The sequence below is a fragment of the Aspergillus campestris genome (assembly GCF_002847485.1).
Source record: "Aspergillus campestris IBT 28561 chromosome Unknown P168scaffold_4, whole genome shotgun sequence".
NCBI lineage: Eukaryota > Fungi > Ascomycota > Eurotiomycetes > Eurotiales > Aspergillaceae > Aspergillus > Aspergillus campestris.
This window is the reverse complement of record NW_020194339.1, coordinates 1997381-2021409: the sequence shown is the minus strand read 5'-3', so window position 1 is coordinate 2021409 and position 24029 is coordinate 1997381. Positions and strand designations below refer to the sequence as shown.

At 53.5% G+C, this 24029-nt stretch overlaps 10 protein-coding genes across 10 annotated transcripts; 8 read left to right on the top strand and 2 right to left on the bottom strand.

Moving 5' to 3' along the window:
* Positions 1-97: 97 nt before the first annotated feature.
* P168DRAFT_267040 (RNA-binding signal recognition particle subunit SRP54) lies at positions 98-2214 on the bottom strand. Its single transcript, XM_024835013.1, has 2 exons — positions 2007-2214; positions 98-1949 (listed from the first exon to the last, which is right to left on the bottom strand). Exons 1-2 carry the CDS (start codon positions 2082-2084, stop codon positions 441-443), a joined length of 1587 nt encoding a protein of 528 aa, XP_024694670.1. The 5' UTR covers positions 2085-2214; the 3' UTR covers positions 98-440.
* A 249-nt stretch (positions 2215-2463) lies between these two features.
* On the top strand, positions 2464-4731 carry P168DRAFT_267035 (acyclic terpene utilization AtuA family protein). Its single transcript, XM_024835012.1, has 3 exons — positions 2464-2653; positions 2742-3076; positions 3126-4731. The coding sequence occupies exons 1-3, from the start codon at positions 2626-2628 to the stop codon at positions 4635-4637; spliced, it is 1875 nt and encodes a 624-aa protein (XP_024694669.1). The 5' UTR covers positions 2464-2625; the 3' UTR covers positions 4638-4731.
* A 228-nt stretch (positions 4732-4959) lies between these two features.
* Positions 4960-6920, top strand: P168DRAFT_317571 (uncharacterized protein; the record flags this gene model as incomplete). Its single annotated transcript, XM_024840117.1, has 2 exons — positions 4960-5092; positions 5161-6920. The coding sequence occupies 2 exons, from the start codon at positions 4960-4962 to the stop codon at positions 6918-6920; spliced, it is 1893 nt and encodes a 630-aa protein (XP_024694668.1).
* Positions 6921-7871: 951 nt separating this feature from the next.
* P168DRAFT_289458 (uncharacterized protein) lies at positions 7872-9518 on the top strand. Its single transcript, XM_024837004.1, has one exon. It carries the CDS (start codon positions 8113-8115, stop codon positions 9094-9096), a length of 984 nt encoding a protein of 327 aa, XP_024694667.1. The 5' UTR covers positions 7872-8112; the 3' UTR covers positions 9097-9518.
* Positions 9519-10034: 516 nt separating this feature from the next.
* P168DRAFT_267027 (HoxN/HupN/NixA family nickel/cobalt transporter) lies at positions 10035-11907 on the top strand (the record flags this gene model as incomplete). Its single annotated transcript, XM_024835011.1, has 7 exons — positions 10035-10271; positions 10333-10343; positions 10396-10468; positions 10518-10603; positions 10653-10931; positions 10987-11132; positions 11207-11907. The coding sequence occupies 7 exons, from the start codon at positions 10035-10037 to the stop codon at positions 11803-11805; spliced, it is 1431 nt and encodes a 476-aa protein (XP_024694666.1). The 3' UTR covers positions 11806-11907.
* Positions 11908-12135: 228 nt separating this feature from the next.
* Positions 12136-15566, top strand: P168DRAFT_267026 (exoribonuclease II; the record flags this gene model as incomplete). Its single annotated transcript, XM_024835010.1, has 3 exons — positions 12136-12299; positions 12359-12681; positions 12751-15566. Coding segments are annotated over 3 exons (3092 nt in total), but the record flags the coding sequence as incomplete, so codon positions are not given.
* Positions 15567-18294: 2728 nt separating this feature from the next.
* Positions 18295-19192, top strand: P168DRAFT_233049 (undecaprenyl diphosphate synthase family protein; the record flags this gene model as incomplete). The annotated part of the gene is made up of 3 exons (XM_024833354.1): positions 18295-18477; positions 18572-18901; positions 18962-19192. The coding sequence occupies 3 exons, from the start codon at positions 18295-18297 to the stop codon at positions 19190-19192; spliced, it is 744 nt and encodes a 247-aa protein (XP_024694664.1).
* A 1568-nt stretch (positions 19193-20760) lies between these two features.
* On the top strand, positions 20761-21327 carry P168DRAFT_317566 (uncharacterized protein; the record flags this gene model as incomplete). The annotated part of the gene is made up of 1 exon (XM_024840115.1): positions 20761-21327. One exon carries the CDS (start codon positions 20761-20763, stop codon positions 21325-21327), a length of 567 nt encoding a protein of 188 aa, XP_024694663.1.
* Positions 21328-21611: 284 nt separating this feature from the next.
* On the top strand, positions 21612-22503 carry P168DRAFT_267023 (bifunctional thymidylate/uridylate kinase; the record flags this gene model as incomplete). Its single annotated transcript, XM_024835009.1, has 2 exons — positions 21612-21909; positions 21974-22503. Exons 1-2 carry the CDS (start codon positions 21777-21779, stop codon positions 22501-22503), a joined length of 663 nt encoding a protein of 220 aa, XP_024694662.1. The 5' UTR covers positions 21612-21776.
* Positions 22504-22558: 55 nt separating this feature from the next.
* P168DRAFT_317564 (structure-specific endonuclease subunit SLX1) lies at positions 22559-23692 on the bottom strand (the record flags this gene model as incomplete). The annotated part of the gene is made up of 2 exons (XM_024840114.1): positions 22559-23393; positions 23469-23692. 2 exons carry the CDS (start codon positions 23690-23692, stop codon positions 22559-22561), a joined length of 1059 nt encoding a protein of 352 aa, XP_024694661.1.
* Between the last annotated feature and the right edge of the window lie 337 nt (positions 23693-24029).

Below are 24029 nucleotides of genomic sequence, written 5' to 3'. Positions count from 1 at the left end.
TGTACTACTATGTAGTTACGTATGTATGAACGTGTGAACGTGCTCAATGACAGTGTATGCTAGTTGCAAACTCGATAGAACGATATCAACTCTGTAGGTAGTGAACTGATGGGTAGATACTAGGTAGTAAGTTTGTAAGTGCTAAGTGCAAGACAAATAGAACTTCCGTCGTCGTTCATGTATTTGCAGATTATCCCTGGAAAAGAGAAAAAGAGTACAAGTAGAATTCGCCACGCCAAACACCATCCGTATGCTAGAACTGAACGACCCAGGGTGCGTTTAATGTGGCATCATCGTCGCAGGAACCGCACGCAGCCCGTGTAGAGACCAGGGGAGATATAACATAACAAAAGAAAGAAAGAAGAAAAAAAGACATGAATAGAAGAAGACATTAATAGAAAGAAGCAGGCATGCTGGTATGACGGGATTGGAGTAATGTATCATCGGCCTCGGCCACGTCCTCCACCGCCGCCACCACCACCACCAAACATCCCACTCATTTGGCTCATCATGCCTTGCAGGTCCATTCCGCCAAGGCCGGGCATGCCGCCGCCGCCGCCGCCTTGACCCTGCATCATCTGCATCATCTTGGCCATGTCGGGCATGCCACCGGCTCCGCCGCCACCGCCCATCGCCGCCATGCGTTTCTGCATCGCAGCCAGCTGCTGGTCCTTGTTGCCGCCCTTGAGCATGTTCTGAGCGCGCTGCATCTGCTTCTTCTGCCCGCCGACGCGCTTCGCCATGCCGGCCATCATGCGGTGCTGGGAGAGGACGTCTTCGACTTCGCGGACGGTCGTGCCGCTGCCGCAGGCGATGCGGACCATGCGGCTGGGCTGCTCGACGAAGAGCTTGCCGTCGCTGTCGAGCTCGGCGACGGTCATGCTGTCGAAGATGTAGATCATGCGGCGGAGCTTGAGCGAGCCGTCTTCGTCGTCGAGCCCCTGGGTCAGGTTGGACAGACCCGGGATCATGCCGGAGAGTTTGGAGAGCGGACCCATCTTCATGATCGATGTGATGTTCTCGCGGAAGTCGCGCAGCGTGTAGATACCCTCCGAGATGTGTTTGTAGGTTTCCTTGGCGGAGGCCGAGTCCTTGGTCACGGCTTGGACGTGCTCGACCAGTCCGGCCATGTCGCCCATGCCGAGCAGTTTCTGGACGAACGACTTGGGGTCGAACCGTTCCAGGTCCATCATGTGTTCGCCCGTTCCGAGGAAGATGATCGGGGTGTGCGTAGCGGCGACGGCGGAGATGGCACCACCGCCGGCGGCGTGACCGTCTGTCTTCGTGATAATGATGGCACCGAAGTCGGCAGTGGCCTTGAAAGCAGACGACTGGGCTTCGGCAGATTGACCGATCGTGCTGTCGAGAACCAGGACGGTCTGGTCGGGGGTGACGGCCGTTTGAATCTGGATCATTTCGTTAAACAGCTCCTCCTCCTGCTGGTGACGACCGCTAGTATCGACAATGATGATCTCGAAGCGCTCCTTCTTGAACTTGGCCACACCCTCGGCGGCGACGATCGCGGGGTCCGTCTGGGTCAGACTACCGTAGTAGGGGATCTTCGCCTTGGTCGCGTTCTGCTTCAGCTGATCGAAAGCACCCGCACGGAAGGTATCCGCGCAAACAAGGGCGGTCTTGAAGCCGCGGGTCTGGTAATGACGGGCCAACTTGGTACAGGTGGTTGTCTTACCCGCACCCTGCAGACCAACGAACATGATGACATTGGAGCGGCCTTTCTTGGGGCGGAAAGGGTCCGCATGGGGATCAACCAGCTTAACCAACTCATCAAAGACGGCCTTCTGGATCATACGCTTCTTGTTCACGGCGGGCGGCAGGGTTGCGAAATTGACGCTGGATTTGATCGATTTGCGGAGGGTCTGGACGAGGCGAACGTTGACGTCAGCGGATAGGAGGGCGGCACAGATCTCCTTGATCATGTCATCAAAGGCCTAGACAATATGCGTTAGCCTGCGTAAAGAGATCTCCTGTTCATCGTTGGAGGTCACCTTTTCGTCCAGGTTGTTGGACCTGGTCATGTCATTGACGGCGGCATTGATGCGCCGCCCGAGATCCTGAAGGACCATGGCGTTGGATGGATGAGATTTTCCAGATACACAGAATGTAGATCAATGAAAATAGATTTGAATAACCGCGAATACGTTCACCGTCGTTCAAACAGAGTTGGGGGAACCAAATGCAAGATGGAGGGGAAGTGTGGAGGCGTTGAAAAGGACAGACAGGAAAAGCGTCTGGATGATTCCAGTGACGGTGGTTATGCGGAGGGGCCAGCCAATCAGACAGCCAGGGCTCTTGACCGCCTTGAACGGGTCAGGTGACACTTATGGAGACACACCGCCTTCCCCTTTAATAATACTATCATGTGACTGTCACCAATACCAAAATTACCCCGAGGAAACGTTCCCCGCATTCTCCCCGACCGACAACCGAGCCTCCTCGGTGTCTATTTACCTCGCCCTGGGCTGTCGGTCTTCAGATGGAACAGACGATCCTTACAAAAATAGAACCAATGGATCCCCTGCGTCATGTCTTCCCAAGTTCCTCATCGCTCTCTTGTCAAACTGTCAACAGACGCACTCAAAGCACCGGACTGTCAATAACTACAACATGAGTTCGCGACCTGTCCGTATTGCGGGTAAGCAGCATCCTATCAACCAACGATAGAAGCTCTCCCAATTCAATTGGGAGCGTGTGTTGAAATTGAGATTGACTGTATCTCCCAGGCGCTTCAGGATCTACCTCTGACCGACGCCATGCCATCGCCGAGTTCGCCCAGAACTATCCCCAGGATCCCGTGGATGTCATCATCGCAGACTTCATGAGTGAGGCCAACATGGTCACTGGGGCTGCCCGTCGCGTGGACCAGGAGAAGGCGCAAGGAAATCAGGAGCCGGCCCCGCCAGGCTACGAGCTATCGTTTCTTCTGGCCTTGCAGCCGGCCCTCGAGAACATAGCCAAGCATGGCATCAAGCTAGCCGTCAATGCAGGCAACGCCGATACCGAGGGCCTCTATAAGGTGGTGACACAAATGGTGCAGGCAAAGGGACTGGGGCTAAAGGTAAAAATATCGGGTTCATTCCGCCTAGCCGTCTACTCACCTCTCGCAGGTGGCCTGGGTTTCTGGGGACGAGGTGCTTCAAACCGTCCAAACCGCCCTTCGCTCGGGCAAATCGCAGTTCAAGAACGTATACACGGGAGAATTACTGTCGGATTGGTCATTTGAGCCCATCTATGCACAGTGCTATCTGGGCGGATTAGGAGTTGCAGCGGCTTTGGCCGAGGGGGCAGATATCGTCCTTTGCGGTCGAGTCTCGGACGCGTCGCCCATTATCGGAGCCGCATACTGGTACCACGGATGGAGTCGGAATGATCTGGAGCAGCTCGCCAACGCATTTGTGGCCGGGCACCTTATCGAGTGCAGCAATTACGTATCCGGCGGCAATTTTACCGGTTTCAAACAGCTCGAGCATGTCGGTCCGGATGGCTGGTCTAACATTGGATACCCCATTGCGGAGATCTCGCAAAACGGCCAGGTAGTCATTACGATGCAATCGTATGCCACTGGTGGTGCTGTGACCGTGGACACATGCTCATCACAACTGTTGTACGAAATTCAAGGGCCGTGGTACTACAATTCGGACGTTACGGCCGTGCTGGACGACGTCCACTTCGAACAGGTCGGTGTCAACCGCGTCGCTTTGCACGGCGTTCGCTCCGCGCCGCCTCCACCGACAACAAAAGTTGGCATCACTGCTCGCGGTGGGTATCAAGCAGAGTGTGTCTGGTTTCTGGTCGGTCTCGACATCGATGCGAAAGCGCGCATGTTGGAGGCCCAGATCCGCCGCCTCCTGGCTCCATACTCTTCCAAGTTCACTGCCCTCAACTTCTCCACCTTGGGAGGGATGGTAGAAGACCCCCGAGATCAGAACAGCGCCACCGTCACCTTCCGGGTTGTTGCGCAAGCACGCCAGGCGGAGGACCTCGCCCCGGCCAATTTCCTGCGGCACCTCACCGACAACATCATGCAAGGCTATCCGGGTGCCACGTTCCACTTGGACGTACGTCAGGGTTTGCCCAAACCCGTCTACGAATACTACGTCAGCCTATTGCCCCAGGAAGACATCAAACACCGCGTCCATCTCCCCTGGAAGTCGCAAACTTTGGACATTGCCGCCCCACCGCAAACACAAGAATATCCGCTGCGTCAGCCATCTCAGGACCTCACCGCCACCCCGGCCAACCCCGCCGTCGATTTTGGCCCCACTGTTCGCGGCCCCCTAGGCTGGATTGTACATGCCCGCTCTGGTGATAAGGGTCCGGATGCCAACTGCGGTTTCTGGGTCCGCCATAACGATGAATACCTCTGGCTACGGTCTTTGCTGTCGGCCTCGAGAGCCAGGGAACTCCTTGGCGAGCAGTACAACACCAATCCAGACTTGGCGATTGACCGATTCGAGCTGCCCCAACTGCGGGGTGTGCACTTTTTGTTCCGAAACCTGCTGGACCGGGGCGTTGGCGTGACCACCACGGTAGATTTCCTGGGCAAGAACGTCGCGGAGTATCTCCGAGCGAAGTGGGTGGATTTACCATTGCGGTTCTTGAACCGTGGCAAGTTGTAAGGGGATGTCAAACCACAACTCCATGTATATAGCATCCATTATCGTAGGAGAGAAATATAGTTCGTGAAAGCGGGAGGAAAGGCGGTGGAGAGATATCCCTCACCGCCCTAGTTTGTCCTCCGTTTCTTTTTCCCTTCGATTTTATTCTCTATAATTTCCCCATTTTCTCCGCAATCAACCCACTTTGAAAACATTCGGATCGATCCACTCTACAAGAAGCCCTGGTCGCCTGCATCATTGCCAATGATGCCAGAGGCTTTGAATTTCTCCTATCCTCCGGGCTTGCGCCATCAGTAGCCAGATTATATCTTCCGACTGGAGAATGACAAAACCGCCCAGCCGATGGGCAGCCGTCCCCCGTTTTCCCTTGACCAAAACGATTCGAAAAGCTTTCCCCCTGGCAGCTACTAAACGGGGAATTCGCAAACCTGAGATTGTGAGCGAGCAACTATGTGGTAAGCTATGCCAGGGATTGTGGGTTGAGACCGAGCCAGGGGATGCGATACTGATCATCCATTTGCAGACGACATCCTTACGCGCATTTCCCCCTACCTACTTCGAAATCGACCCCTCGATATTCTCGACCTCTGGCCTGGCGCTGGACTGTGGTCGTCCAAAGTTAACGATCTTCTCCGTCCCCGACGTCATGTCCTGATCGAACCCCACCAGGGCTACCGGCCCTTGCTAGAGCCGTTGGCCCAGAGCCGCCCAGGCTACGATTTACAGTTCATGGATATCAGCGCGATCCACGATTGGCCGTCGCTCATGTCTAAACACCTGCCTGAGCAGAGCGCGTCGAACCGTGACGAGTCCGGTGCGTTGGCTAGGAACGATACTCTCTTGGTGCTGGCCAATCCGCCCCCCAGTGCGACCAAGAATAACCACTACACCCCGGCGCGATGGTGGACAGCCTTTATGGAATCATGTCTGCGACAGACGGGAATACATACCTATGGCAGCGTCCGGTTGCTCATGACCCTTCCGCTGTTAGACGTGCAAGCAATTCTCCCCCACAACATAACCGACCGCAAGAGGCCCGCCATAATGGCGGAAGATGTCGCACAGCATGCCTTTGCAGTCGCTTCGTCAAAGGACACGACGAATTACTGGACGACCTATAAGTGGTGGGATCAGCTGGTGGACAACGCCGCCCGCGTGGCTCGGAAGACCGCCGAAGCGAAGATCGTGACCCCCGAGGGAAGGGAATATCCGCCTTTGACCCTGGCTCCGGAGAGTCCTGACCCGGGCACCAAACCCGCCCCGTATATGCCCCGTGCTAATACTGCCGGACACGATCGGATTATGGAGCTGATCATGTTAGAGCCGAGCTTTGCCGACCCTTCTGGGCCCCATAAACGTGCCCGGAATGGAAGGATTCTCCGAACCAACCAAGAGGCCACGCGGGCATGGATCATGCTAAATGAAGATAACCGACACACCTTCATGCGCAGGCAGCTCCTTGAGCTACTGCAAAAGATCGCAGAGCTCAACCAAGCCTTGTCACGGGCTGCTGCGGATCCGAGCGCGGATCCTAGCACCTTGCGTTCCACTCAAGAGGAGATTGCCGCCCTCCAAGCAACCTACGTCAAACAAAGCTCCGAGACCCACTACAAGGCCCTGAAGCAATTCTCGGGTCTGTGTGATGACTGGAGGGCGTCTAGCCCTGGTGGCAACCCAGACAATGCGGTCCTGCTATGGGAGCGTCGGCCATTTGAGCCGCTGCTCATTCAGCCCGATGAGCTCTTTCCGCGGGAAAGCGACCGGACCATGGTCTATTTCGAGGCAGATCCGAACGCCTGCGCAGCACGAAAGCTCCACGAGCTCCCTCCGGGGGACCGAGATGCCCCTCTTGAGTGCTCCGAGGCCCTCACTCTGACTCTGGGCAGCCGTAACCACATGACCGTGCCGGAGCTGTTGGACGTGATCTTACCGGGGCGACCGGTCAACGACATCGTCCGAGCCGTTCCGTCGCTGGCAATGTTCGCCAACAGGACGCTGAAACCGGACTTTGACAGGCTACCGAAGACGGTGCACGGCAGCCCGAGTGACATCGCGGCTGGCAAGGAACTGGACCCTGCTCTGTGTTTCCAAGAGAATCTGGACTACGACCTGAGCGACGTGCGGGTGCGGACTTTGTCGACCGAGACGCTCTGGGATCTCTTTGTAGAGTATCAGAAAAGCGACCGCAAGCTTTCGCCTGTACAGTTGAATCGACTGCTCGGTGGCACGCTGACATCGTTCAAGTCTGGCGAATATCGGGAAAGTCCGACGAAATTTCACTAAAGGGAGACTGGCCCTAGTCTTTTGCCCACTTCTTGTATATTATAGCATACCCTCGACCTAGACTGTCCTTTATTGGCGGTCCTGTACGATATTACGCAATGACATGGTGAATTGATCCACCCAGGATAAACTCCGTAGGCGTCGAGTTGGACCCAACAGTTGGGCCCGTTTAGCCCCAGCACTGTCCACCTCACGTCCACCTCACATAGGACGGTGCCCGTATTCGGACCGTCGGATAGGGTCAACATCATCCCAAAGTATAGAATCATCTCGGGATATTCCTTTGGCCCCCAAAAAGCCCACGCACAAACGAATACCAATCAATACATTTTAACAACGTCAACCCCGCTCCCAAGAAGCAAACTGTACCCCTCACAATCCCAAAATGGAAAACACTAGCATCACAATCCTCGCAACGGGCGACCCCTCTCCTCTCACAACCCCAGATCTCGCGCCCGCTGCAATGCACGTTTTCAATAGTTCCAAGCCGACATCACCCAGCAAGGTGGGCAGCGATTGGAAAGCAGACGATCAAGTTGACAGCGGGAAGACTAGTCCAAATGACTATTGAAAAGGTCGTGCAGTAGCGGGCAAGCCACCAGCTCTGCGAATACTCCAGTCGAGAAGGGCAAAATCGAAGATAAGGACCTAATAATCCCCCGAAAAGTTCTAATAATACCCCGATGGGGTTGTATTGTTGCTATTATTGTCCCATTTGGCGGCCTATTAGCGGGCGGTAGCGTGCGTGGACGTGCATAAGGCCGTGTGACGGAAGTTGGACTCGGCGCTTAGGGCTATTGGACTTATTTATATCGGGACTCACCATTGGGGTTCCGCCGTGTCGGGTCGGCGCTGCAGGATGGGATTGGTGGAGGGGCTGTCGTTCGGATGGGACTTTCTCATCGTGGTGAACTAACCACTGTGGCTGCTGGTTAGGTCAATTTCCCCTCTTTTGCTGACCGTGGTGGTGTTGTTGTTGTTGTTGTTGTTGGTGGTGTTGGTGTTGGTGGTGGGTTGCACTGGGGGTTTATTATCTCGACTTCGGCCCTCGATGGTCTTCACTCTCTGATTTTCTCAAGAGATTTGATTATCGTTATTGAGTCTTGAAGACCTGGAGTGGATATACTTGTCCTCTCCAGTTCTGTTCTACGTTGTCATACTAACTTCACCTTCATCTTCCTACTACATCAACATGGGCGTTATGCGACTTCCTCGCCCCATGGGCGTATACGTGCCCAGTTCTCCCACCTCCAGCCTCACGAGCAACATGATCTCCTCGCCTCTCTCCCCGTCCTTCAACTTTGACTCGGAGACCCTGACTCCCTCCGTCCTGCCCGCCTTGGAGTACATTTCCTCCAAGCTGCAGCAGAAGATGATGCACGTCACCCTGCTGGTGGGTCGTGGCAAGCCCTATCCGACAGGCGAGCCTTCCGACCTCATCGTCATCCCCATCACTCCGCTGGACGCCCAGGAGTGGCGCACCGTCTACCGGACGATCGCCAAAGGCGCCAGCAAATTCTCTCTCGGCCAGAGCTGGCCGGACGCCTTCACCCGCAGCCAGTACGAGCGCAAGGCCAACGACTACTTAGTCCAGCAATCGATCATGCAGAACGAAGTCGTCTTCAGCCGCGAGGGTCTCACCCTGCTGAACGTCGACCGGATCTACACCTTCAAGCGACGGCTCTGCATCCTGTCCACGCGCGGCGAACCCATCCACGACTCGTACATCACCTCGTGCGTGCAGCTCCTCCACCGCACCATCGAAGACTGCCACGGCCGCCCCTTCAGCAAGGCCTTCTTCCACCGCGTCTACGAACAGCTTGACGTGCACGATGACATTCTCGCCCGCGTCGCATCCGCCTACCAGAAGCAATACGGCGAGGAGGGCATCGTGCTGCCGCCGCGTCCCAAGGCCGAGCTGCACAGCACAACCACCACCGCCGCCACCCGCAAAGTAGCCAAGTACCCCACTGCTATGCGTCCCCGCAGAGACCCTCTTCCATCTAAGTTCCGGCCTGTGGTCACCAAACGCGCCCCAAAGACACCGCTGTCCGCGTCGGATGTCACCCCCATCACGCGGAACGAGTGGAAAATGCTTGTCGGGGCCGACTTTGGCCACCCGAAGCCGACAGTCACCAAGTGGACGCCATCGCCGATTGTCTTGACCGCGGCGTGAAGAATAGAGGCTTCTCGTTTACCCTTTGGGTAGACAAGACTATTGACGATCTCTTTATCACCAACACCCGGCCGACATGCGCGGTGGAGATGCCATGCACCCACTCGCGCGATGCCGATAGACTACGGTCTTTCGGCAAAGTCCATCGGTCGCCCCCGAAGTACACCCCCATCTATCGGATGGTAACTGTCGGGCGTTGACGGCGCCGCGTCGGCCGTGCCCGTGTGGGTCCGGCCACCGGCCAACCTGTCGGGCATCCCTGCTGCCCTAACAACCGTCTCATGTATGAGACTGACCGGTGAGAATCTAGTCGACTCGATTCGACTGTTCTCATGTGTCTCGGGATCACCGTCCATGTATTGTGGTATTGGTGGACCAGACACGCTCCTCTGAGTACTTAGTACTGAGTTGAAATACTCTGCTCGAAGTGAGCTACAAACACATTGAACAAATATAATCAAATATTCAAAAAAATGACTCTATCTCCGTATAAAACCCCTCGTAGAAGGATCCATCCTCGGTGGATCCCAACGGAAGAAGGCCGAGCAGGCCGATCAACCACGTAAATTCCTCCTCCATTCCTCCCGACGATCGATCGACTTGTATTTTCTAGCTTCATATGATCGTGCAGCACCCAATTGGTCATAGTATTCTGTCAGCATATGTGAAAGTGGAGATGTTCGTCCCACGGATCCTCTCCGTCCGCCGCGTTGACTCGTCGGCCATCTTATCTCTTATCTTATCTCGTTGTCTCCATTTCTATCAGGCCGCAAACGTACTTCGAGTCCCCGCACGACGTTGGAGGGGCTTTTATTTTACTCTCTCTATCTTCTCTGTGCTGGACCTAGTATACTATATAGATTATACCATCGAAATTATTCCATCTTTTCTACATCATTTGGTTTATCTACCACCGCTGAAACAGTCGCTAACACGCCATGCGCGACCTTTCCCCGCGGGCCCTACTGGACACTGACCCCGCCGGTGTCCCAGACTCCCAGGGTCAAGACGACGACGCGAAGAACAAATGGGCCCCGAAGGACCTCGTTCGCCGTGTCGAGCGCTCGCACAGTCGACTGCCCGGCATCCGAAAGGTGCCGTTCCCCGCTCTCGCGATCATCAGCTTTGTGGCGCTCGTGAATATCCTAGTTTGGATTGCGGCGGCTGTGGTGCTAGTATGTTATAACTTCTTTTCACTGCGTTGACTGATTGGCTGATGCGGAGACCTGGGTCTAGCGTTACTATCCGTGAGTGTTTAGAGACATGCCCGTGATTTATAGATGAATACTGATCGTTTAGATCCCTGGTCTCGAATGCGGTTCTCTCCTATACCTTGGGGTTGAGACATGCGTTCGACGCGGATCATATCTCGGTATTGCCTCCCACAGACCACAAACTGTTAAGTTAGCTCATTGATGTAGGCCATCGATCTGATGACCCGGAGACTGTTGGCAACCGGCCAACAGCCCGTCACGGTCGGGACATTCTTCTCCTTGGGCCATTCGACGTATGTCTACCTGACCATTCATCACTCATATAGACTAACGTGGGTTAAGGATTGTCATCATCACGTCGATCGTGGTGGCCGCCACCGCTGCGGCCGTGTCGTCTCGCTTTGACAGCTTCGGCACCGTCGGCGGCATCATTGGGACATCCGTCAGCGCCGCCTTCCTCATCCTGCTGGGTCTCATGAACGCCTACATTCTGTACAAGCTCTATATGCAGCTGCAGAAGGTCTTGGATCTTCCCGAAGGCCAGGAGGATGAAGCGTGGAAGGTCGAAGGCGGAGGCGTGCTGTTCTCCGTGTTGAAGCGCATGTTCAAGTTGATTGACCGGTAAGACGCTTGCGCATTGAATGCGAAATGCAGGTCATGGCTAACCGTGGTTGAGGCCGTGGAAAATGTACCCGCTTGGCGTCCTTTTTGGCCTAGGGTTTGACACATCCTCGGAGATTGCGTTGCTCGGTATCTCATCCATCGAAGCTGCAAAGGGCACTGACATTTGGGTCATTCTGATCTTTCCGATCCTGTTCACCGGTACGTCCGCCAGCCATACATCCGCTGGCGATACTGTAAAGGCAATGTCCCAGGAATGACTGACAAAAAGATAGCCGGCATGTGTCTCCTCGACACGACGGACGGAGCCCTGATGCTCTCGCTGTACGTCCAGCCCGCCGCGAACTTCCTCCCGGCAAAGCGCGACAGCATCGAATCGACCGCAGAGACCCTCACCGACGAAGAAAACGAGGTGCCGGTTCAAAACCATCGCGACCCAATTGCCTTCCTGTACTACTCCATCGTGTTAACGTGTCTGACGGTCGTCGTGGCCATCGTGATTGGCATCATCCAGCTGCTAACGCTAGTCCTCAACGTCGCGGAGCCAACGGGGAGATTCTGGGATGGGGTGCAGACGGCCGGCGACTACTACGATGCCATTGGTGGCGGAATCTGCGGCTGCTTTATCATTTTTGGTGGTCTGAGTGTCATGGTCTATAAACCGTGGAAGAGGTGGATTCTCAACCGTCATGGACGCGGCCCCCTGGCGGGAGACGAGGAAGGGTATCCAGAAGAGGACCAAGAGCCTCCGTTGCCTCGTCCTGAAACCCCCATCCTTCATCAGCAAAGAAACGGCGCCTCGTCCACGGACTATGGCTCAACAGGAAAGAAGGACGCCCAAGTGGGTGTGAAACCGGTGGGTGAGGCGTCTTGATGCCTGGAAGACGAGATTATTCGTCCATATAATGGTAAAATCCCAAATCAAGCTAAGATTTAAGCATCTCTTGTTAGGGCCATAATCAGCAATTGTGCTAGAACGGTCTTGCCAAAGCAATCCCAAATATATGATTTATGAAGAAGTAGAGACCAATTCAACCTCTGTTGTCCATCAGATAGGCCTTTTCACGTGACCATCACCGACTGTATCATATCAGGCAATCGCCGCACCGCCGAGGCGGTGGCGAATCTGCCGGCACAATATTCTGTTTTTTCCCCGACTCCATCGCTTGTTTGTCTCAACGCTGCAACATTCGGCGTCAGAATAGCATGTCTTTGGCGCTAGCGAGGAATCGAATATGGCACGGCGCGGTAGGGGCGAATCGGGTCCCCAGACCGGTTGCCTCGGTTTATAGAGCTTGTCGGGTCTCTCCCATATCCCGACGGGGACTTGCGCTGTCATTGCGGCGATACGCCGACACGGAGAACAAGGTCAGTAGTAACTGGTTCGATCGCTGTCAGGCGTCTGTCTAACTCATCGGATGGTCTAGGACTGGCTGCTAGAACAAGAAATACAACGGTTGAAGTCGGCCGAGCAGATCCGTATACGAAACGAGTTCGAAGAAAACGGAGACGTTCGAGAATACCTGAGGAAATGGCAGGACATGCATTCGAACTCCATGGACCCCATCGGGGGGCCCGGCTCAATTGCGCTGGGGACATCGTCCCCGTGGGTCGGGAACATGATCAGCGACCCCCAGAAAGGACCTGAACCGGAGGATGATGCGGAGGAGGAGGACCTCTCTGGGTTCTCCGATGAATCTGAGGGAACGCACGACTTTCTGGAACCCGGCGATCTCGTGGCGCTGTCATCGTATGTTGTCACCCTTCCCTGTTGATTTTGCTTGTTGAGGTGTAAATGTGGTTGCTAATTCACAGATAGGACCGACAACATTCTGAGCTTCGCCGTCTACGTCCGATCCGTCTGCCAACAGCAGCAGTTTTACACCGAGCGAGGAAAGTGGCGAATCGCGTCCACGAGTACGATCGACTATGTTATAAAAGACTTCGCACCGCCAGAGCTGGTGGCTCGGCTCATTCCTTACATGCCAAGTGCGGAGGCCCAGATGAGGACGGATATGCAGACTGTCATCGAGGGAGGCGTTCCGCGACCCGTCGGCGCATCGCTTCTGCGGATGATGAATGAGTTCGATGCGCAGGCCCAGGTGTTGTATCAAGCGAATGCGGCTCGACTCGACCGGATTCACGAAATAGTCGCCGAGGAGGACGAAAGGTCGCTGCTTACGCTCGAGGAGCTGGCATGCAAGGTGATGGAGGTTGATGAGGGTACGCTGGATGACGTGATATTGTACACTGTGCATCGGGCCACTAGCGTGAACCCCTTCCTGATTGAAAGGGATCGCAGCTCTGCGTTTGCCAACTGCTACGTTGTACAGCCATTGAGCACCGCCCAGATTCTCGACCGGGTGGTTACGTGGGTTCGTGACCACCAGGAGCATCTCATTCGCACTGTGGCTGCCAAGGATGATCCAAGGTCTATGAAAGGCCACCCCCTGCAGGAGTTCCTCGAAAAGGCTCGACGTATTATCCGGCACAGCCGACAGCTGCGGTCGCCAACCGTCATGGCTGGCGTCGGCCCGACGGCGGAGAGGTTCCAGCCTGAGAAAGATAACCCAATGGTCTACCGGGAGATCATGGGAGAAGGATTTACCTACACGGATCGGGTGATCATCAAATTCCTGCAATTGTGGACCATTCCTCCTAAGCGAATGCTCTCCGGGCCATTACAGTCGGCCGGTTCTCATATCATGCGTTCCACGGGGATGTACGAAGGTCTAGAACTGACCTCCAGTTCCGTGGTGCTCCTCTTACAAGAACTCGGCGTGTTCGCTCCCTGGGAGAATCTGAATCTTCTGGACCAGGTGCTGTCCCTGCCAGGTCACGGCATCTCCACGCTCTCTGATCTAGTGCGTGACGACGTCGAAGAGGCCGGCAAACGCTATTGCGCCGAGGGAGTCACCGACAAGATGCAGGATGCGCGGACCGACTGGGGAGACATGCAGGTGTACTGCGTGGATGACGTCGGGGCGGAGGAGATCGACGACGGCGTCTCGCTGGAACGGATCCCGGGCTCCGACGACACTTTCTGGATTCGGATCCATGTTGCCAACCCCTCTGCCTTCTTCGACCATGAAGATCAGATCATGCAGTACGCTGCCTCCCGGCTACAGACCTTCTACGGCCCGGAGCGTACCTATCCCATATTTCCCAAGTCTTTGTCGCAAAAGTACTTTAGCTTGGCGCCTGGATGTCCCACGCTTACGATCAGCGCCAAGATGAACTTCCGGGGTGACGTGCTGGAGACCGACATTCGTAATGGCATCATCAACAATGTGAAATATGTGACGCACTCGAAGGTGCGCAGCCTTTTTGAACCCGTCGACGATGCTCCTTTGTCCGTTTTGACCGTTGGCGGCGAGTTACCGGAGAAGCAAACTCCCGGCAGAGACATCAGCGAAACGCTGTCATCGGAGGACGAGGAGACCTTCCACACACTGCGGAAGCTAATGCTCGGATTCCGCGATCGACGAGTCGAGAACGGGGCGATCGAATTTGCCGTGTCCTCCTGGACGAACGTCTCGATCTTCGGCGGGGATGAACCGTTTGCGCCATACCGCGTGGACGACGTCACCCACGCCCGCCCTTTCAACGGCGACCCCGTCATCCAGATGCGGATGCAGCAGATCGATCCGCATGAGGTGCCGGACAAGACCAAGCAAGATCTCATCTCGACGCTGATGAACCTGGCCGGCTGGGTCGCTGGGAAGTGGTGCGCGGATCGCAACATCCCCGCCATGTTCAGCGGCACCTTCTACCACCCGGAATACGCGAGAGTGACGAGCGAGAACATCGGCGAATATAGCGGGCACAAAGCCATGCAGCTAGCAGCGCCCAAGGGAGTCGCCGCGTCGTACCCGCTCTCCCACCACCCTCTCGGCCTCACCCCCTACACCAAGTCCACCAGTCCACTCCGCCGCTATGGCGACCTCCTCTGCCACTACCAGATCGAAAGCGCGCTGCGATTCGAGCGCGAACACCAGCGCACCTTCGACTACGAGACCGACTCTTCCACTCTACCCTTCTCCGCGCAGGACGTGACCGACTACATCGAGCGCACGCGGTCCATCCAGTTCAAGCACCGGATTTGTGAATCCTCGTCGAAGCAATTCTGGGGCTGCATGCTGCTGTTCCGGGCCTTCTATTTCCACGAGTGCGACCTCCCTGAAACGTGGGAGTGTCTCCTCCGCCAGCCGTACGCGGCAGGGACCACGGCCGAGCAGGGGTTCTCGGGCGTGATCACCTCACTGGGCCTCAAGTGCCAGGTGACGACGCCGAACCTGGACGAGGCTGATCTTCTCAGCGTGGTGGAAGCGCGGATCACAGGCGTGGACCTCGCTCGGAAGCTTGTGATTATGGAAGCTACGCGGGTGGTGAAGGGGTTTGAACGGACGGGCGAATGGGCCTGATCTGACTGATCGTGATCTGTCAGTTTCAAAGGAGTTGTTGGCATACCTCGCATGAGATACGGAGTTTCTTTTTTTTCTCTTTTGGTTTGGAGGATATTTCTATTGATCTTCTATTTATTTTTATCCCGGGGATATGTCCAAACCGTGTATCATATTATATATCTATGTAAACCACCCACTCTACAATACCATGTATATCAGTTGAGAAGAGATAGGCAGATATCAGTTCACTCTACTCCGTACGTCCATTACATTCATTATTTTCTCTCGTTACCGGGTAGTGTTTTTACCACCAATCTTGCTATACTCTGCCTAGCTTCTCTGTTCACTCCTTGTTATTATGACACTACCTAGCTTTAGTATTCTCCTTCATTGTCAAGATAATTTCGAGTTATCTATTAGACATGTAGCCTTCTCTAAACGGGTCCATAGATTGTCCGCGCCATCTGTTTAGCAGTACTTCGGAGAAGCCCCACGATCGACTCTAGATTCTCTAGAGTTATATTTCTACCTTCGCATCTAAAGCACCAAAATGTGAATTCTTATCACAAAATTCGAATCCCACTCTGCCACAAGCTCTTTCCTCTCCAAATTCCTGACGACCCATCCCCCAAGCCAGTCAATGGGGCGGCGAACATACTCGCAAACAGACCCCCACGAATATCAGTTTCCCACATGGGTAGGAACGTAACCTGGAGCCAGATCCAGGTAGTGATGAACATTGTATGCCGTTGAGTACTCGGTGAGAACCTGGAAAGGACAAACGCTGAAAGAACATGCTGCACCTCGATACCGACTGCTTGGACTAAGAAAAATGACAAAATGCCCCAGGGCTCAGAGGCATCATTGAACTGGGTGCAGTTTCCACAAGCATGCATAATCCCACTCAGGGTAAATGGCACAAACCGATAAATGAAAGCCTTTACTGCTTGGTGTTTTTGGACTCGCGTTGGTAATAAGGAGAGAGTCCAGCTGGACCAGGTTAACAAGTCAAATCTCAAGACCTGGTGCCAGTAAGAACCCCAGAATCCAGCGAGACCTCTTTCGAACAGAGCGGAGCACGGCCCAAATATATCAGCAGTCATCCAGTCTTCATTTGGAATCACAGAATTGCGCTGGGATATTCGTGGGAGTGCAAGCGCAAAAACCAACGAACTCGTAACCAGGAAAGAGTACGCCACAGTAACTGAAGCCTTGAATAAGGGTATGAAAATCACAAATCTAAACATTTGGGCTACTAGTGAGAATGATCGAAAAGCCCAAGCTGGTGAAAGGCTCCAATCCGCGTGGGTTTCGCCCCAGAAGTAGGGGTCTCGTCGTGCTATCTCCGCCAGGAGCATCGCCCACGCTACATCTTTCGCAAGTCCACGGGTTGCCTTCCAAAGTTGGTCAAATCCATGCATCTCAGACCTTGGAGTGAAACTCTTCATGTCCACCGGTTGAGGCTTGTCTTTGTACATCTCCTCCAAGAGTGGGTTTGGCAGCGGCCCCGATGACTTGACCCGCCAATTCCAAACACTGCCCCGGTAGCTGGATATAAGACTCAGAACCCAGGAAAGACGATGCCAGATCTCTGGTGGATATCCTTGCCAAATGTATACCTGCTGGTTCTCACAGGTAGACAGGCGGGCAGCTGATGGCCTTGTATCCGGCTTTTTGGTCGATGAAGATACCTGCTCCATGCTCCACTGAGGACCAGATACTTTCTCAATTCGCCTGAACTCTCGCTCTGGATCCCGGAGCAGGAGGATCGTGCCGGATCGCATGATAAAGAGAAAGACAAAAAGTCCTATACAATATCCATTTCCAGCACTGGGGGTTCGGCATGTTTGCATGATCCATGTGCCAAACCCCGCCGTCCAAAGAAAGGCCAGGCATCGGAGATGTAGGGCGAAGGGGTTAGACCTGTGGGAGACCAGAAGAGCACCAATTGTGGGACACAGAAGAAGGAGAATGTAGTGAAGAAGAAGCGGTCGAAATTCAGTTCCTTCGTTCAGGAGTTGCTCGAGTTGGGCGAATCGCTGTATCCACCGAGTGCGACATGGAAGAATATCGATATTGGCCATTGTTACAAGCCATTTAGGTACAGATACAAACCGCGAATATGAAAGAGGGTTAAGGCGAGGTACAGATATAAATTTGTCGAGGACTGCAATACAAACAAATTCAATTAAGTTTCCAGATAGGGTTTGTGGCGTTGATGTCCTTGCTCTCCGATCTATATACTCATGGTTTGAGAGAAGGTACGGATATTCATCCACTGCTTTGTAGCGACGAAGTTCTAATTGTCTCATTAATTTAGTCATTCCGGATTAACAGGCTTGTATAATTGGAGACAGTCTTACTAGAAGATATACGGTTGTAATTATGACCATGACGTTTTTTGATGATAGCCCATCGAGCTCTGCACTTACCTGTTCGAGTCTGTTAAGAGACATATTATACGTCTGAAAAAGATACGTGTAGCTTCTTTGAAACCTCTGGCTATATCACATCATGGCGTGCGATGCTATGTTGGGATAACCGATATCAAGTCCGGCTGTCATAAAATGACGCGTCAACCACTACGCAGGCCATAGGCTGCATGCACCCCATGATGGTGGATAGTTTTGAATACACTTATTCTACTGTTATTGTCTGATATTTCTGGGCATCAGACTGTTCGCATATGCTATGCGAGAAAAAGGGGGAGTAATGTATCCTGTGCGGAGTAGGCAGGGGTTTTCGAGGGTTTCTTGTTTATGTTCATGTTTATTTCCTTATTGCTTCTTTCTTTCTTTCTTAGACTCATTTCTATTCTATTTTACGTTCTCTAGTAAATGTATCCAAAGCTGTAGGAAGGAGGTGGACCACCATGAGGAAGTTTAAAGCATACGTATTTCGTCCAGCCACCTTTCCGAATCCAATTTATATATCCTCTATACTTCCATCTATTCCTGATGACGGCACTGCCATCATATCTGCACTCATTTGATCTTTATTCAATAATGAACTCGGACAGCACCTGGTCGAAGGACCTCCTTCGCCTACTGGTCCAGCAAGGCCCTATCCCAAAACATGTGGGGTTTATCATGGACGGAAACAGACGTTATGGAAAAGAAGACAAGATGCCCCTGGAAAAGGTGTATCAGGCTGGTGCTCACAACGCTCGCGACTGTCAGTATAGCCTCGATCTGCAGTATTTAGGTATACGCGGTTTACTGAAATATCTTACAGATACTCGAGTTCTGCTTCGCGACCGGAATCCAGGCCGTGACAGTCTATGCATTTAGTCTTGCGAATTTCCGGCGCTCTGCTGAAGAGATTAAGGCAGTCATGGTTCTTTTGAAGGTCTGTCTTGCACGGCTTCTGCAAGATGGGGGTGTAGCGGAGCGGTTTGAAGTCAAACTCCGAATATGCGGCAATAAGTCGTTACTGCGCGCGGAGACCGTCGAGGACCTTGAACATGCAGAACGGCTCCTCGCTAAGAATACCAAATGTGTTTTGAATATTTGTCTGGCGTACGGATCACGGCACGAGATCACCTCTTCTGTGAAAGCAGCGGTTGTGAAGCACTCCCGTCGACTATGCACAGCCGGTCAACTTGATAGCGCATCTCAACCCGAGATGACCGGTCACGGTGTGCCATTGCCCCGGCAAGACATGATCGAGACGCTTGAAGACACAATGTCTACTGCAGGATGCCCGCCGTTGGACTTCCTGATACGCACTTCTGGCACGAGCCGCCTGAGCGACTTCATGCTTTGGCAATGCCACGAAGCCACTGATATTGTGATCCTAGAGAAAAACTGGCCCGAATTAAAGCACTGGGACTTTACGCAGGTGCTTGGTCAGTGACAGCTGAGAGACCCCGGGCCAAGTGCATCGACCCTGTAATAGAGACACCTGACGTTCTCCATGTACTCGTGGGCTGGTTGTATCTTGTCTTTGAACTCTTTCTGAGAGCATCTAATGCTGTTTGCGGGTACTCTCGCGCCATCAGCCAAGGGCTAGATTGCAGATTGCACGGCGAGGAAGTATCGCTCAAGATGATACAAAAGGATGCTGGAAAGTTAGAGAAGATACCAGCGCATTTAGGTGTCATACTACACTTGACGGAAGGCCCGAATGCACTCAACATCGCAATGAGCACTGTCGCCGATATTATGATCTGGTGTAGCTGCATGGGAATAACCTTGTTGAGCGTGTATGAGAGGACAGGTGAGACGTTTCGAGTCGAGACACTTGGATGGTTCGTACTAAACAGAGATCATCCAGGAACGTTAAAGGCCAACAAAGACTCGATCCATGAAATAGTGGCGACTAGACTTCGCCTTTACTACGGCGCACAGCGGCATACTTTGAATCCAACCGGGACCGGACACGGCAAATGTAGTCTGTTGCTGCTGTCCGCCCAGGACGGTCGGAATAGCCTCGCAGACATTTGCAATGATTTGGCAGGCTTGGTCGGACAGGGGAAAATATCCCCAGACGAGATTGATACTATGCAAGTCGAAAGGATGCTACAGACCATGCTTGTGGCCTCGCTAGACGACCGCTCACGTCCCAAAGATAAGGAGTGGACGGCAGACTCGTACAAAGGTGCTCTGAGCAGTAAGAATGACCTAGGTCAGCGGATACTGAACCCAGATATCTTGTTTATCTTTGGATCGCGGATCCAGTTCGAAGGGTACCCCCCTTGGCAGCTTGCGTCCACGGAGATATTCTGCACTGGGGAGGACAGCGCATGTTTTGCCAGGCGTGGTTCGTCTGCGAGGTATAGGATCTTTCTGCAAGGACTGCGGAGATTCGCAGGTGCCGATATTAAATTAGGACGGTAGAGACATTGAGTCGATATTATGATGTACCTTAATCAAGTGTTTTTACATATTTTCTGGCGAGGGCCGAAGTTGGCGCAACGGACAATATGATATCAACCAACACCCTCTCAAATAAAAGTATTTGCCACAGATTATGACTGAGATGAACCAGTGGTTCAATATACTGGTGGACCTATGAGCCAAATCTCCGATGTACCCCTGGCAAACTTCCAGCAAGCAATAAAATGGGTTTACCGATCTCAATTAGCATTGCATTTATCATATGTGGGCTTATTCACTTCCTGGCTGGTAGAGAGAACAGCCTGCAATAATGTTGACAGGCTTTCGAACATGCAAGGGGTCATTGAAGTGTTTACCTTCGGTCTCATAGTGGAAGATTGAATATCTCTATAGGTGACCTCTCAATAGCCCCATTGTATTGATAGGCCAATAATTGGTTTGTTGCAATTGATATTGGAGGAGAACGGCAGAGCATTTATATCGCGGTCTCTTCCCTTGTCACTCTGGCAAAATTAACTACTTCCATCTCCAACAAGCCCGTCACCTGTATCCTACATCCGCAATCTCTTCAGTGTCCTGACCAACATGAAAGCCACCATCCTTCTCTCTTTCCTGGCAGCGAGCGCCCAAGCCTTCATCCTCTCTCCCACTTGCGTCCGTACCTATAACAAGGCAGTCAGCAAATTCGACGAGTGGGTCCAAGACGCCGCGGGACACATCTGCCACCAGGGCTGCGTCTTCACGGCAGAAACCTACCACGACACCATCCGAGCCAACCATCTACGCCCCGCGGTACAAAAGGGGCTTGAGCGCCATCTCGCCCGCCTCAAAGTCTCAGAGGACGAATTCGAGCAAATGCTCCAATTCGCCGACACCTACATTGAAACGATGCTCGAGCAGTGCGCGCCGGCGGGAGCCGCAGAGCGCGAGAGGTTCGACTTCTGCAATGATCCTCAAGCGCTCGACGCATGCGCGGTCAAGATGAAGACGCGTCTCCCAAGCATGTGCTGGAAGCACAAGTCGTTCATCCTGGCGCATTCGGACAATGAGACGTGCCGGGATATTTCCGCTGCTCTGGACGAGCCGCTGGTCTGGCGTCTGATGGAGGAGGAGATGGATGCGTATGCTGCGACTTGTCCGATTCGGAAGTAGCCGTGTCTGCAGATGGAAGTGTTCCAGCCTATTAGTGGCTTTGTGCGGTACTATATCTGTATCTCCTGTCTGCAGATGAGCCTGGTTTGGGTTGTCGATGGTGAAGAGGGGATTCCTTTTTTTTTCGACGTGATATTTCACATTAATCGTTGTATGTAATAAGTATAATTCAATAATCTTGATTTGGTTTGGAGAACTGAGTGTTTATATTGTACTGTACTCCATATTTGATCTGGATACATGTCTCTTGTCCTGTCTGTCTTTTTTATCCCCCTACCAATGCTGAGTAATCTTCACTGTATCGTGCCGCATAACTTATGCGACAATCCACCACTCGACCCCCGCTTTGCTTCATTCACCTCATCAATTGAACCCATCATTCTCAATTCTTGCTCTCAATCTTTACTTAATATACGATTGAATTATACATATCACCTACCTTATTAAACATGCCCAAACCCACACGCGGGGCCCTCATCGTCGTGGAGGGGCTCGACCGCGCCGGCAAATCCAGTCAGTGCGAGGTACTGCGCGAGAGGCTCGAGAAGGCGGGTCACGACGTGAAGCATATTCGATTTCCTGGTATATATATACATAGTATCTAAGAAATAGGGGAGAAGAAGGAAACTAATAAATGATAATACAGATCGAACAACCCCCATCGGCACCCTAATCGACAACTACCTCCGCGGCACAACCCACCTCGACGACCACACCATCCACCTCCTCTTTTCGGCAAACAGATGGGAAGCGGCGGAGACGATCCGAACAGCAATCGAAGCTGGCACGACCGTGCTCGTCGACCGGTACTCCTACTCCGGGGCGGTGTACTCCGCCGCGAAGGGCAACGCGGCGCTGGGATTGGAGTGGGCGTGGGCGCCGGAGATCGGGCTGCCGCGGCCGGACGTGTGTCTGTTTCTGCGGATCTCGCCGGAGGAGGCGGGGGCGCGGGGCGGGTTCGGCGCGGAGAGGTACGAGAACGAGCCGATGCAGAGACGGGTAAGGGAGCTGTTTCAGACGCTGTTTGATCGGTTGCCTGCGGGGGATGTCATGATTGTTGATGCGGGGGCGGCGTTTGAGAAGGTTAGTCGGGATATTTGGGAGGTGGTGAGTGATCGGATGGGGAGGGTTGCTGGGATGGGGGGTTTGCGGAGTTTGGAGGGGATTGCCGAGTGATCTTTCTTTCTATCTTTTTCCAGCTTTGTACGAAGGTCATTAATCTAGACTAGGGTCATTCGCTGTCCGAGATGACAATCTCGGTGCGTTGGCTTGGGGGAGGGAGTTCGATGCTGGAGTCCGAGTCAACGGCTAGTTGCTCGGTCCAGTCGTCGGCCAAGGGGACGTCGTCTGGAGGAAGTGGGTTCTTAGGCTCTTCCGCGGGCACGGAGGTCGCCCGTGAGTTAGCCTGGCGGGAGGATTGTTTCTTCCGCTTGCGCAAGATCTTCTGCACGGTTTTGGCGTCTCGTGTCCGAAGAGTCAGTTCCTTCATCATGAGCGGCCATGACACAGTCTCCTGGCACGCCGGACAGTCCCCTTCCGTCGGAACGAGCTGGTCTCGATCCTGCATCGCATGTAGAAACCTCGCCGATAGACATAATAGATGGCTGATACCGTGGCAGTGCGGCTGCGGACAGACGACAATGCGTTCTCCTAGTGGATTTACTACCTCCCGGCAGATCCGACATTGCAGATGCTCCGGATCATCGAGTAGGAAATGCGCCTTCTCGAGGTAATCATGGATGGGGGACGAGTCGACAGGGATAGCATCAACACAGCCGACTCTTCCACCTTCGCCCCCAGGCCCAACCGGACAAGTCCCATCCGGGATGGTCTTCATTTGAGGCGGTAAGGCGCGCCCATCACGGTCGATCCACATCGTCCAGGCGCGATAGACATCGGCCGCGAAGAAGCGGATTGCGAGTGGGGCGGAGCAGAAGCCGGTGGACAGTAGTAGCCGGTGCAGGTCGCCCAGGATGGCCGTTAGGGATCGGCGACCACGGCGTTTTGTGATTTGGCCTGGTTCCGTGGCGGTGTGTCTAGAGTCGTGGGGGTGTTGCCATGCCCATCTGTGTCGTTATTGTTAGGCTTTTTTTTTTATAGATTTATAGAGTACAAGAAGGGGAGGGAGGGAGGGGGCATACTCAAACTGCAAGGCAGACACACGACTCATAAAGCCTTCGACAACGATGACCATCTCCCACGGTCTCTTATCATTGGCAGTCTTTTTGGCCCCTCCTTTAGCGACGCCATTGTGCTGGGCAAGACGGCGTGGAGGATGGGGCGTGGAGCCGATATAGAGGGCAGCTGGTTTGGGGACGGAACGGAGGAGGTAGCAGGCGTAGAGGGGGGGGATGGGTTTGTCCATGATTCTCTTTCATTTTTTGATATTGGTTTTATTTATTTGGAATTGTTTCTTCTGGTTGTATTTGTTTGTTGTTGTGATGAATCTGGATATCAATGAGGCTTCAATGGGAGTGGCGTTTAAAGAGGTGCATAACGGGCATAGTATAATGTGTCAGCAGCACTTTTACAGTACAGTACGAGGACAAGAAACCCCTGACCCTTGATGTCTCAGGATCATTTCGAGTTTTATCTATAATCTAGTATATTATATATATGATCATTGGATTTATTCGGGAAGGCCCGTGGATTCAGGGCGACTCCGCCGGAGATCTGCGTGTCCATCGGTGTGACGAGTCTGT

What these genes read in the sequence shown, in the direction of transcription:
- P168DRAFT_267040 (XM_024835013.1), bottom strand. Translation starts at nt 2,084, where the DNA reads ATGGTCCTTCAGGATCTCGGGCGGCGCATCAATGCCGCCGTCAATGAC. An exon ending in CCAACAACCTGGACGAAAAG is followed by an intron (nt 1,950 to 2,006) that starts GTGACCTCCAAC and finishes CATATTGTCTAG; the next exon opens with GCCTTTGATGACATGATCAA.
- P168DRAFT_267035 (XM_024835012.1), top strand. Translation starts at nt 2,626, where the DNA reads ATGAGTTCGCGACCTGTCCGTATTGCGG. An exon ending in GCGACCTGTCCGTATTGCGG is followed by an intron (nt 2,654 to 2,741) that starts GTAAGCAGCATC and finishes TGTATCTCCCAG; the next exon opens with GCGCTTCAGGATCTACCTCT. An exon ending in CAAAGGGACTGGGGCTAAAG is followed by an intron (nt 3,077 to 3,125) that starts GTAAAAATATCG and finishes CACCTCTCGCAG; the next exon opens with GTGGCCTGGGTTTCTGGGGA.
- P168DRAFT_289458 (XM_024837004.1), top strand. Translation starts at nt 8,113, where the DNA reads ATGGGCGTTATGCGACTTCCTCGCCCCATGGGCGTATACGTGCCCAGT.